Raw genomic sequence first — 13,193 nt, 5'->3', positions numbered from 1 at the left:
TTCACTCTGCTGTTGTAATCTGATGGTACATCGTGAAACGTGCCGCTCTTTTCATACTCACTCACGATTGACAATTTCCAGAACACAAAATGCTTTCCCTGTCTGGTTCTTCGCCATTTACAGCGACTACAGTCGGTGGCTACCTTGTCGCCTGTTTAGCAAATTAACGTATCGGCAGCATGTTCAAAAAACATTTTGAGAGTTTGTCTTTCATATAACCATTTATTACCTTATATTTAGCCATTTACCTGTACCGATTGTTTAAAAAGGTGTTACAGGGGTCATAATTAGCCTGAATTCAGCAGTATAATTTTCTTTATATGATATTGTATATGTCAACACTTAAACCAACACTTAAACCTTGGAGCTCCCGAATGCCCAGACCAAAGCAACAACAAGGACAGAGGCGAAAAGTAAAATATATACGGAAAATTTGAGTCACCAACTACAGCACATGAGAGAATAACACCTCATTTCACCCAGGATTTTGCTGCCCCATACGAAAATTTCAAGCGCCGTTCCTTCCCCCCACCCCACACCTGCTCCGTCCCTATTTTTAGACATAGTCAACCTTCTTCACAATCTCATTCACCCATGACGTCTTATTTTCACACATCACAGGTACTCCTACGTCTTTTTGACGTGAATACGTCTTTAAGACCAGAACCATTCAGTCAAACACAAGTGAAACTTACACGGTGTAATACAGTTACAAATCCAAAATTAATTATGCCAACTAAAATTATACCACTCGCAGAATATGTAACTAAAAATCTGTTCATTTTTCGTTGTACCCTCAGCAGGAGTGGACGTCCGATGCGAGACCTGTAGCACAGCTGAATGCCAAACTGTCGACGTTTAAGACCGGCACTTTTGCTGTACAAAGTGGAAGGTCATGAGACGGCGAGTGACTTACATATAACTGCTTCTTTTGCTGGAAAAAAATTTAAATCACCAGTGCATATTTAGCGTGGCCATAGTACGTAAAGGAAAAATGGCTATGATATGATCTCTAGGAGGAGTGTTTTACGACAAGGCACGACCACGATTTATGGCTCAAAACATGTAGTTTGGGAAGTACTTTCATTTAGTGTAGCGAGAAGTGACAATTAAGTCCTAACTAAAGTTGTTCGAACGCCAACAGTGTGAATTACGGCGAAATTGGATAAACAGTTCATGCACTGCAGTTTAGATGCTTCAACTCCAAAATAACATTTGTTAGGTTTTTGCCGTATGATCTTCATATTACTGTCTATTCATCTAAGCTTCAACGCTCAAGAAGAAAAGGCAATGACCGAAGACGTAGAAGAAGTTACAGAAAGTATAAAAATTTAATGTAAAGAAGCGTAGCAAGAAGAAGAGCAGCGTAAATGGTGTTAGCGGTAAATCAAAAGGAGACGGAATGCTAAGGGAAGGAAGCCATCCATCTATCAACGTGTAAGCGCCACTTAATCGCAATGACTGGATTAAAAAAGCAATGGCATGTGACAGGCAATGCGTATTTTACTTATTCCTTATTTATTCATTTATTATGAAGTACTTTTGTCAGAGATACTGCTATATGAGTTTGTGTATGCTGTGTAAGAACTGTTTGGCCATCATATGCTCACATTTATCTTTATTTCTTTGTAATACAGTTTTTCGTTTATTTAGGGGCTTTCAAGCTGACGCAGCTAAATTTCAAGTCACATAGAACTTTGTAATGTGTGCAGCCGCTGCCGTTGAACTTCTTAATGAATGGAAATAAAATGAACCACAAGAAGCTGTAATTGGTGATTACTGTCACAACCGCTTTCGCAGCATTTGAACAGTATCGTCAGGTGAATTATAACACTGTTACATTAGCGCACCAAGACGCCTCCAATGTTCTTAGTCAAAAATCAAACCCCTGAAGAGGGGAAGTCGTCAAAATAAAGTAAGGCATCGCGGTGAATAGTACGCTGCCGCACCTGTGGCGGTTGCAAGGGTGTAGCAGTATTTCGCCCGATGTCCAGCTTTATTTATTTTTACGACTTCCCCTCTTCAGGGGTTTGATTTTTAACCACGAACGTTGGGTGCGTTTTGGTACACTAATATGACACTGTTTTCGCCTGAGGATGCTGTTTTAATGTAGCGATAACGGTTGTGACAACAAAGAAGTCACCAATTACAGCTATCTTGCGGTTCATTTTACTTCCATTCGTACATTTGAAGCGTTGTGCAAGCGTATGATAGAAACTGAGTTGGGACCATTGTCACTGCGATTTTTGAAGACGTGCCCAAAATGATTAACTCCAATGCTTTTTTTCTCATCTTTTTCACTATAGCATAGATAGTTTCCAGTAAGACATTGGATTTTATGAGTGATTTGTATTTCCAACTTATTTCACACCTCTTTGGAAATTTGGAGATTTGTGGTAAGTCCTGTGGAACCAAACTGCTGAGGTCCTTGGTCCCTAAGCTTACACACTGCTTAATCCAACTTAAACTAACTTATGCTAAGGACAACACACACACTCACGCCCGAGGGAGGATTCGAACCTTCGACCGGGGGAGCGTGTGATCCGTGACATGGCGCCCAAGACCGCGCGGCTACCCCGAGTGGCACACACCACTTTATTTGAGCAAAACTTTCAGTCTTTTTTAACTCATCCTTTTTAAACCATACTAAAACATAAAATTTTACCGCCCCCAGAAACCTGCCGCTTTGGGAGGTGGCATCGTTCGCCACTCCCCCTGCCTCCCCACCGTCAGAACCGGCCCTGGAATCTCACCGAAGTCCGTCTATTTTAATCACGACGTGCTCGCACCAGTGTGTTGTCTGTAGCAGACGGCGTGTTGTTGCAGAGTCGCTGGAGAAGTTCAACACGCTGTACCTGGGGAAGCTGGAGCACCGGATGGTGACGACGGCGACCACGCTGTCCAGCATCGACAGCAACGTGAAGAACCTGCAGGAGCGCGCCCACGTCTGGGACACGTTCCAGCTCCACGTGGCCGCCTGGAACGAGCAGATCAACATCCTCCACAAAAAGGTCGACATCCTGTCCAGGTACGCTATCCTTTCCCGCGAGGCCTGTTTCTACAACTGGAGCCATTACAGGGACAACACTTCAATTTCCAACAAATTTATTTGATTTGGAAATAGTTTGTTTTCCAGCGCAGTCACCCACAATTTCGATAAGAAACCACAGGTTTGGGCGTCACCGGCCAGCTTCACGCATGCATCAGTTTATCCAATCACTGAGGAATCGACATTGTCTGTGATTCATTTTATGTTACTGTGCCGAAAAAAACTATTTAAAAAAAAACATTTGCACGATCACTGACATCTCCAGTACGACTGTAACATTGTTCTCCCACAAAGTATTTCTGTGTTCGTGATTAGGTATGCAAAAGCAGGTTGTCTCACTTTATTGTTAGTGAACGGGCAAAGAGAGATAGTGTAATAAATGCCCGGTCTCGAGGAGATATGGCTGAATAAAATATCCTCACACCTTCAGCAGCATCAAGTGGTTATACATCCGCAATATCTTTTGTTGTTGACTGTGTGCCACAGCTTTTTACAAAATGCAGAAATACATCGTGTACCAACTTAGTCTCCTGTTTAGTTTATCTTTTATTATGCCACCGATTTCGGCCAAACACCCTTCTGCAGCACCTGTTGTGCGCACGTCATGGGCACAAGAAAATTTCAGGTGGAAAGGAGCTTTGGATCTTGTAGTAATAAGACAAGCAATACTTACAAAGTATTGTTAATATAAATAATTACATAACAATGTCAGAAATATAATATTTATCAACAATATTTTGTCACGCAGATATTGTATTGTATTGTATGATAACTGGGGGCCTAGAAACGACAGAGAGGCTCCAGCCCCGCCGCAGCCGCAGTGGTCCACAAACCAACGACGACTACCGCAGTCCACTTCACCCCTCCGTCACCCCACTCCGAACCACTCTTTCAGGGTTATTGTGCGGTTCGTCCCCTGGCGCCCTCCTCCCTCCCCCACCCCCAGGGAACGTCTCACACCAGTCGAGTGTAACCCCTATGTTTGCGTGGTACAGTAATGGTGGTGTACGCGTACGTGGACAACTTGTTTGCACAGCAATCGCCGACATAGTGTAGCTGAGACGGAATACGGGGATCCAGCACGCATTCACCGAGGCAGTTGGAAAACCGCATAAAAACATCCCCAGACTGGCCAGCTCACCGGACCTCGACACAGGTCCACCGAGCGGATTCGTGCCGGGGACCAGGCGCTCCTTCCCAATCCGAAAAGCCGTGCGTTAGACCACACGGCTAACCGGGCGGGTCATGAAGAGATAGGTGCATGGAGTACCAAGTTAACATAGAAGATACATGGATCTCATACGAGAGATAGAAATGTTCTTCACATTGTCTAAAGAAACAAATTCCATTTGAACGAACAGCTCGAACTGAAAAACAAACAGTATATCGAAAATTTACAAGATATCTAATTACAAAGGTAATAGAAGTCATTAGCGCAACTGATTAGAAAAACCTACAGCTCTCACAGATTAGAGATGTTTTAGGCTAATGGTTGCCCATGGTTCTTTCACGTTTTATTTTGTGTATTCCTTGGATAGTCCTCTCCTGCTGACACTCCATTTATCTAACTCTGCATGACCAAACGTTGTTGATAAATATCATACTTTTGAGACTGTGTTTCTTTATTTATGTAAGTAACTCTTAACGGAAGTTTGTAAATATTACTTGTATTTTTACTACATTTTTCGAACATCGTTACCTGGTAAAATTTTCCTGTGTCCATGACATGCATATAACATATGGTGGATAACAGTGTGTGACCGAAACTGAAAAGCGGCCTGAGGTGTTCCATGATGTCGTTCCTGAAATATATCTGCGAGTTTTCAGGAGGGTGCTGCTAGGCCATTGTCAAGTGGCAAATGACTGCCGTCTGTTTTCGTTTTCTTTATAAAACGGCTTTTCAGACAAACGTTGTGTGTAACAGGGATATATGAAACTGTTCCTTCAAATTAATACAGAAGGTAGAGAGCATCAAAACAAAAATATTCAGTTATGGTATGTGTGGGCCCTGACAGGAACTTCTGATGCTAGGGAGGTTTACACAGAAAGTAGTTTAGCACGCTAATGACAGCAGTGTCGTTTACAGAAACTGCACGAATGCGGTACCATTGGCCAGTATGCACGCAGTACTACGTTGGGCCATTGACTGTCAAGCCCGTTCGAAGATTGCTAGCATGCTTGCAATGGTACCAACAGCGACGGCTATTCCAGCGATGGGGTCTCTGGCTTCAAACACTATTTGCCTCCAGAGGAAGAAATCCAGAGACGTGAGGTCAAGTGACCTCGGTGACCAGACCACAGGGTCATGTCGGCCGATCCATCGATTCCCGAAGGTGGCTCTCAGATGGTCCCTCACAACAATGCTGAAATGGGCTGGCGTCCCATCGTGCTGTAAGCACTTTCAGAAGTACATCCTCCAGCAGTTCTGGCAACATATGTTCCACACGTATTCCACGAAGATTCGATATCTCCTCCATTGAGGTGGAATGGGTGAACGTATGGTCCAATCAACCTATAACCGAAAATTCAGCCCCACACATTAAAACCTAATCGCTGTTGATGAACTCGAGGTCGGGTACCTCTTCGATTCTAATGTGCCCAAACATGGGAATTGTTGAACCTTCCTAGCAGATTAAAACTGTGTGCCGGACCGAGACTCGAACTCGGGACCTTTGCCTTTCGCGGGCAAGTGCTATGCCATCTGAGCTACCCAAGCACGCTGCACGCCCCGTCCTCACAGCTTCACTTCTGCCAGTACCTCGTCTCCTACCTTCCAAGTTTTGCAGAAGCTCTCCTGCGAACCTTGCAGAACTAGCACTTCTGAAAGAAAGGACATTACGGAGACATGGCTAAGAAGGTTCATATCAGCGCACACTCCGCTGCAGAGTGAAAATTTCATTCTGGAAACATCCCCCAGGCTGTGGCTAAGTCATGTCTCCGCAATATCCTTTCTTTTAGAAGGGCTAGTTCTGCAAGGTTCGCAGGAGAGCTTCTGTAAAGTTTGGAAGGTAGGAGACGAGGTACAGGCAGAAGTGAAACTGTAAGGACGGGCGTGAGTCTTGCTTGGATAGCTCAGATGGTGCCGGTACGGTAACTCAGCGTTTCAGTCAGAGGGGTAGCTGCCCTCTGTAATAATAAAAACCTGAGTTAATGGATCAACGACGACCTGAAACTGATGTCTAGAGACATGCACCACGAGCAGATACAACGATCGTAAACGAACAAAACGAGATAAAAAAGAGCACTTGCCAGCGAAAGGCAAAGGTCCCGAGTTCGAGTCTCGGTCTGGCACACAGTTTTAATCTGCCATGAAGGTTCATATCAGCGCACACTCCGCTGCAGAGTGAAAATCTCGTTATGGGAATTGTTGATATTGCATGTGAGTACACATTCCCAGTCGACGACACCGACACAACAGCATATATCAGCACCACTAACAAAATGTTCCCTATCATTACAAGATGACTTCAGAGACCATATGTTTCATATGGAAATAGGTTTGTTTTGGCATGCTCTACCTCCTGCAGTAATTAAGTTTCGGAACAACCTGTATCACAAAAGTTTTAAAATATATAAAAAGCAGATTAAAAATGTTATTTTATTAAATATGGTGTACATGTGTGCGACTCTCAAGAATTTTTAGTTGATTCTATAATACAGTTGAAATGTAATTATTAATGATAATAATGCTGCTATGTTACTATGGCGATGCTGGTGGTGTATGAAAATGTGTTCATGATAAAGGTAAACTGTGCATTTCTATGGGGCCATGTGGAGCCAGCCGTAAATAGCATCTAAAAGTAGTTGAGGAAGAAGAAGGTGGAGGACAGAAAATGGAAGGTAGGTGTGAGCTGGAGCGTTGTGGCTAAGAATGGTATATGACGGAACGAATTTCATCGTTGGGTGGAGGCAGCTGGTTGAACTTCTGATAGGAGAGTATGGATAAAGGCATTAAGGTGCGTAGAAGGTGGGGTATGGATGTAATGGCCCAGCAGGGTACCTGTAGCGGGATACCTGATTATAAGTGAGTGGGATATTGGATGCCAGGCCTCGGTTTTGCACTTAACGTGTTGGAACTGGCCTTGCCGCCGTGGTGACACCGGTTCCTGTCAGATCACAGAAGTGATGCGCTGTCGTGCTTGGCTAGTACTTGGATCGGTCACCGCCCGTGTCTGCCACGGGCTGTTGGCAAGAGAGGTGCACTCAGCCCTTGTGAGGCCAGTTGATGAGCTACTTCACTGACAAGGGAACCTCCCCATCGCACCCCCCTCACATTTAGTTATAAGTTGGCACAGTGGATAGGCCTTGAAAAACTGAACACAGATCAATCGAGAAAACAGGAAGTAGTTGTGTGGAACTATGAAAAAAATCAAAATATACAAACTGAGTAGTCTATGTGCAAGATAGGCAACATCAAGCATAGCGTGAGCTCAGGAGCGCCGTGGTCCCGTGGTTAGCGTGAGCAGTTGCGAAACGAGAGGTTCTTGGTTCAAGTCTTCCCTCGAGTGAAAAGTTTAATTTTTTATTTTCAGACAATTATCAAAGTTCAGGTCCTTGGTTCAAGTGTTCCCTCAAGAGAAAAGTTTAATTTTTTTTTAATTTTCAGACAATTATCAAAGTTCAGGCACTCACACATAATGCACTTCGCTCTCCAAAATTCCAGGACATGTTCAGATTTGCTTGGACATACGCAGGATTTGACGGTCTACACACGGAAAAATTTGAAAACGTTAAAAACATATGTTTTGACAGAGCACAGGGAAAACTGTGCGACTGAGAAACTGATGCATTCATTTGTTGCAGTTTAAGTGACAAACTCTTATGTTTTCATCACTTTTTTGGGAGTGATTATCACATTCCACAAGAAAACCTAAATCGGGCAAGGTAGAAGAATCTTTTTACCCATTCGCCAAATGTACAAGTTAGATGGGTCGACAACATATTCCTGTCATGTGACGCACATGCCGTCACCAATGTCGTATAGAATATATCAGACGTGTTTTCCTGTGGAGAAATCGGTTGACCTATGACCTTGCGATCAAATGTTTTCGGTTCCCATTGGAGAGGCACGTCCTTTCGTCTACTAATCGCACGGTTTTGCGGTGCGGTCGCAAAACAGAGACACTAAACTTATTACGGTGAACAGAGACCTCAATGAACGAACGGACAGGTCATAACTTTGCGAAAATAAACTTTTCACTCGAGGGGAGACTTGAACCAAGGACCTCTCGTTCCGCAGTTGCTCATGCTAACCACGAGACCACGGCTCTCCTGAACTCACACTCTCCTTGATGTTGCCTGTCTTGCGCATGGACTACTCAGTTTGTATATTTTGCTTAATTTTTCATAGTTCCACAAAACTTCTTCCTGTTTTCTCGATTGATCTGTGTTCAGTTTTTCAAGGTCTATCCACTGTGCCAACTTATAACTAAATCTGAGGGGGGTGCGATGGGGAGGTTCCCTTGTGAGCAGTAGCAGCACCGGTCACGACGACTGACAATGTCTCCGGGACAGCGGTGTGCTGACCACATGCCCCCCCCCCCCCCGTATCAATATCCAGTGACGGCTGAGGACGACACCGCGGACGTTCGGTACCGTTGAGACTTCAAGGCCTTTTCGGACGGTTTTTCTTTTTTTTGTTTGTTTCTTTTCTTTGCGCTGGAACTGAAAGTGTGCCGTATGGTTTTTGGTCTCATCCGCGAACAGAGTGTTTAAAAAAGAGAGTCCCTTATTCCTACAGGAAGTACTAATGTTTAAAAATAGTAGATAAGTCCCCATAATTATACTTCCGAAAACTAACCCATCTTAAGGTACGGCCCGCCTTGCTTCTGACGAGTAATGTGTAGTATTTGGTGACGCAGGCTGTCCTTCTGATCCAGTTCGTTTCGTATGTCTGAATGTTTGTAATTTACAGGACACTAGAACTGGCGCTGATACCGACTGTAGCAGTGTAAAATCAGTCACTTGTGGCTGTGCTGCCTACGCACTACGTTAGGGATTCTGTCGGGAATTGGTCGAGGAGGTATGGCAGCGTGGCCTTGTCGTTCACCGACCCTGAATTTGCTGTTTTTTTATCTGTACGTTTAAAGTCGTTGGTGTATGCCCCAATAATCGACCATTTACAGACGTTACAGGCGCACGTGAGTAATAAAGGTGATGCAATCCGAATAGAGCCATGTGCATTTGGAAGACTGCGTGATTCAATGCGAAGAGGCGCTGAAGGATGTGTTAGGATGAGTGGTGACCATATGCAGCATTGTCTGTTGTGTCTATGTAACATACACGCTGAAGGGCCAAAGAAACTGGACCCGTAACACCGACATTAGACCGTATTCACATACAGAGATATGTAAACAGGCAGAAAACGGCACTGCGGTCGAAAACGCCTATATAAGAAAACAAGTGTCTGGTGCAGTTGTTAGATCGGTTACTGCTGCTGCAGTGGCAGGTTACCAAGATTTAAGTGAGTTAGAATGTGGTGTTATAGTCGGCGCACGAGAGATGGGACACAGCATGTCCGAGTTAGCGATAAAGTGAGGATTTTCCTGTACGACCATTTTTCACGAGTGTGCCTGAATATCTGGATTCCGGCAAAACATCAAATCTCCGTAATCGCTGCGGCCGGAAAAAGATCCTCCAAAAACGGGACCAATGACCACTGAAGAGAATCGTTCAAGGTGACACACGTGCAACCCTTTCGCAAATTGCCGCAGAATTCAATGCTGGGTCATCCTCAATTGTCAGCGTGCAAATAATTCAACGAAACGTCATCGATATGGGCTTTCAGAGCCGAAAGCCCACTCGTGTACCCTTGATCACCGCACGACACAAAAATTTACACCTCGCCTGGTCTTTTCAACACCGACATTGGGCTGTTGATGAATGGAAACATGTTTCCTGGTCGAACGAGTCTCGTGTCAACTTGTAACGAGTGGATGGGCGTGCACGAATATGGACACTACCAGTGTCATGAATCTATGGACCCTGCACATCAGCAGCGGACTTCAAGCTGGTGGAGGCTCTGTAATGGTGTCGGGCGTGTGCAGTTGCAGTGATATGTGACCCCTGTTACGTCTAGAACGACTCTAACAGGTGACACGTACGTAAGCATCCTGACTAATAGCCTCCTTCCATTTATGTCCATGGTGCATTCTAACGGACTTGGGCAATTCCAGTAAGACAATGCGACACCCCACACGGCCATAATTGCTACAGAGTGGCTCCAGGAACACACATTTTCGCTGGCCACCAGAGTCCACAGACATGAAAATTATTGAGCATATCCGGGATGCATTGCAACGTGCTGTTCAGAAGATATCTCCACCCTCTCGTACTCTTACGGATTTGTGGACAGTCCTGCAGCATTCATGGTGTCAGTTCCCTCCAGCAATACTTCAGACATCAGTCGAGTCCATGCCACGTCGTGTTGTGGCACTTCTCCGTGTTCGCGGGAGCTCTACACCATATTAGGCAGGTGTACCAGTTTCTTTGGCTCTTGAGTGTAGATGACATGAGAGGATGCACTGGCCCACAGCAGGTATTGTTTCCTGGAGATGTTATGGGAAGTTTTCCTCTCGTTTTAACTAATACTGCCTCCTGTAGGAAAACTGACATTTTTTGAACACCCTGTATATTCATGATACTGGCTGTGACGTCACTGGTGTTCAGACAGACCCCATACAGAGCAATGTTTCGTCCCGGGTATGCCGCGTCTGATTTAACTTCGTGATGCCCGCATTTCAATACTGTGCTCAGTTGCAAGCCTCCGTCTTTATTGAAGGGGTATGTTATTTGATACTCTTTTATATTTAGCTTAATTTATTACGCTAGACCTCCCAAGAGATCTTCCGTGTACTGTCATTCTCAAATGTATCCGGACGACCTGAATTGCGTTCCACCTGATTTTTATGCAATCCATGTAAGTCACTGGCTTTCAAGTCCTCTAATACCTTGTCACTACTATCGTTAGACTATACAAATTTTTACAGCAAGAGACCATTAGAGAACTTTGCTCTGTATAGCAGTCAGTTAAGATGCAAATTACTATCACGGTTACTAAAACACCTGGTAACTCGTTATTAGAGATCGCACAATTCTTGTTGTTGTTGTTGTTGTTGTTGTTGTTGTTGTGGTCTTCAGTCCTGAGACTGGTTTGATACAGCTCTCCATGCTAATCTATCCTGTGCAAGCTCCTTTATCTCCCAGTACCTACTGCAACCTACATCCTTCTGAATCTGCTTAGTGTATTCATCTCTTGGTCTCCCTCTACGATTTTTACCCTCCACGCTGCCCTCCAATGCTAAATTTGTGATCCCTTGATGCCTCAGGACATGTCCTATCAACCGATCCCTTCTTCTAGTCAAGTTGTGACACAAACTTCTCCCCAATCCTATTCAATACCTCCTCATTAGTTACGTGATCTACCCATCTAATCTTCAACAGCCTTCTGTAGCACCGCATTTCGAAAGCTTCTATTCTATTCTTGTCCAAACTATTTATCGTCCATGTTTCACTTCCATACATGGCTACACTCCATACAAATACTTTCAGAAACGACTTCCTGATACTTAAATCTATACTCGATGTTAACAAATTTCTCTTCTTCAGAAACGCTTTCCTTGCCATTGCCACTCTACATTTTATATACTCTCTACTTCGACCATCATCAGTCTTTTTGCTCTCCAAATAGCAAAACTCTTTTACTACTTAAGTGACTCATTTCCTAATCTAATTCCCTCAGCATCACCCGACTTAATTCGACTACATTCCATTACCCTCGTTTTACTTTCGTTGATGTTCATCTTACGTCCTCCTTTCAAGACACTGTCCATTCCGTTCAACTGCTCTTCCAAGTCCTTTGCTGTCTCTGACAGAATTACAATGTCATCGGCGAACCTCAAAGTTTTTATTTGTTCTCCCTGGATTTTAATACCTACTCCAAATTTTTCTTTTGTTTCCTTTACTGCTTGCTCAATATACAGATTGAATAACATCGGGGAGAGGCTACAACCCTGTCTCACTCCCTTCCCAACCACTGCTTCCCTTTCATGCCCCTCGACTCTTATAACTGCCATCTGGTTTCTGTACAAATTGTAAATAGTCTTTCGCTCCCTGTATTTTACCCCTGCTACCTTCAGAATCTGAAAGAGAGTATTCCAGTCAACATTGTCAAAAGCTTTCTCTAAGTCTACAAATGCTAGAAACGTAGGTTTCCCTTTCTTTAATCTTTCGTCTCAGATAAGTCGTAAGGTCAGTATTGCCTCACGTGTTCCAACTTTTCTACGGAATCCAAACTGATCTTTCCCGAGGTCCGCTTCTACCAGTTTTCCCATTCGTCTGTAAAGAATTCGCGTTAGTATTTTGCAGCTGTGGCTTATTAAACTGATAATTCGGTAATTTTCACATCTGTCAACATCTGCTTTCTTGAAGTCTGAGGGTATTTCGCCTGTCTCGTACATCTTGCTAACCAGATGGTAGAGTTTTGTCAGGACTGGCTCTTCCAAGGCCGTCAGTAGTTCTAATGGAATGTTGTGTACTCCCGGGGCCTTGTTTCGACTCAGGTCTTTCAGTGCTCTGTCAAACTCTTCACGCAGTATCGTATCTCCCATTCCATCTTCATCTACATCCTCTTCCATTTCCATAATATTGTCCTCAAGTACATCGCCCTTGTATAGACCCTCTATATACTCCTTCCACCTTTCCGCTTTCCCCTCTTTGCTTAGAACTGGGTTTCTATCTGAGCTCTTGATATTCATACAAGTGGCTGTCTTTTCTCCAAAGGTCTCTTTAATTTTCCTGTTGGCTGTATCTATCTTACCCCTAGTGAGATAAGCCTCTACATCCTTACATTTGTCCTCTAGCCATGCCTGCTTAGCCATTTTGCACTTCCTGTCGATCTCATTTTTGAGACGCTTGTATTCCTTTTTGCCTACTTCATTTACTGCATTTTTATATTTTCTCCTTTCATCAATTAAATTCAATATTTTCTGTTACCCAAGGATTTCTACTAGACCTCGTCTTTTTACCTACTTGATCCTCTGCTGCCTTCACTACTTCATCCCTCAGAGCTACCCATTCTTCTTCTACTGTATTTCTTTCCCCCATCCTGTCAATTGTACCCTTATGCTGTCCCTGAAACTCTGTA

The 13,193-nt window shown here is 44.0% G+C and overlaps 1 protein-coding gene across 1 annotated transcript in view; it reads left to right on the top strand.

The window, feature by feature from the left end:
- Positions 1–13,193, top strand: part of LOC126233427 (uncharacterized) — a 511,079-nt gene that overhangs the window by 83,239 nt on the left and 414,647 nt on the right. Inside the window, exon 2 of the mRNA XM_049942864.1 lies at positions 2,827–3,028. Within this exon, the coding sequence (XP_049798821.1) occupies positions 2,827–3,028 (202 nt within the window). The remainder of the gene's footprint in view (positions 1–2,826; positions 3,029–13,193) is intronic.

The sequence above is a fragment of the Schistocerca nitens genome, chromosome 1 (genome assembly GCF_023898315.1).
Source record: "Schistocerca nitens isolate TAMUIC-IGC-003100 chromosome 1, iqSchNite1.1, whole genome shotgun sequence".
Lineage (NCBI taxonomy): Eukaryota > Metazoa > Arthropoda > Insecta > Orthoptera > Acrididae > Schistocerca > Schistocerca nitens.
The sequence above is the reverse complement of the archived record's forward strand: the minus strand, read 5'-3'. Positions and strand labels throughout refer to the sequence as shown.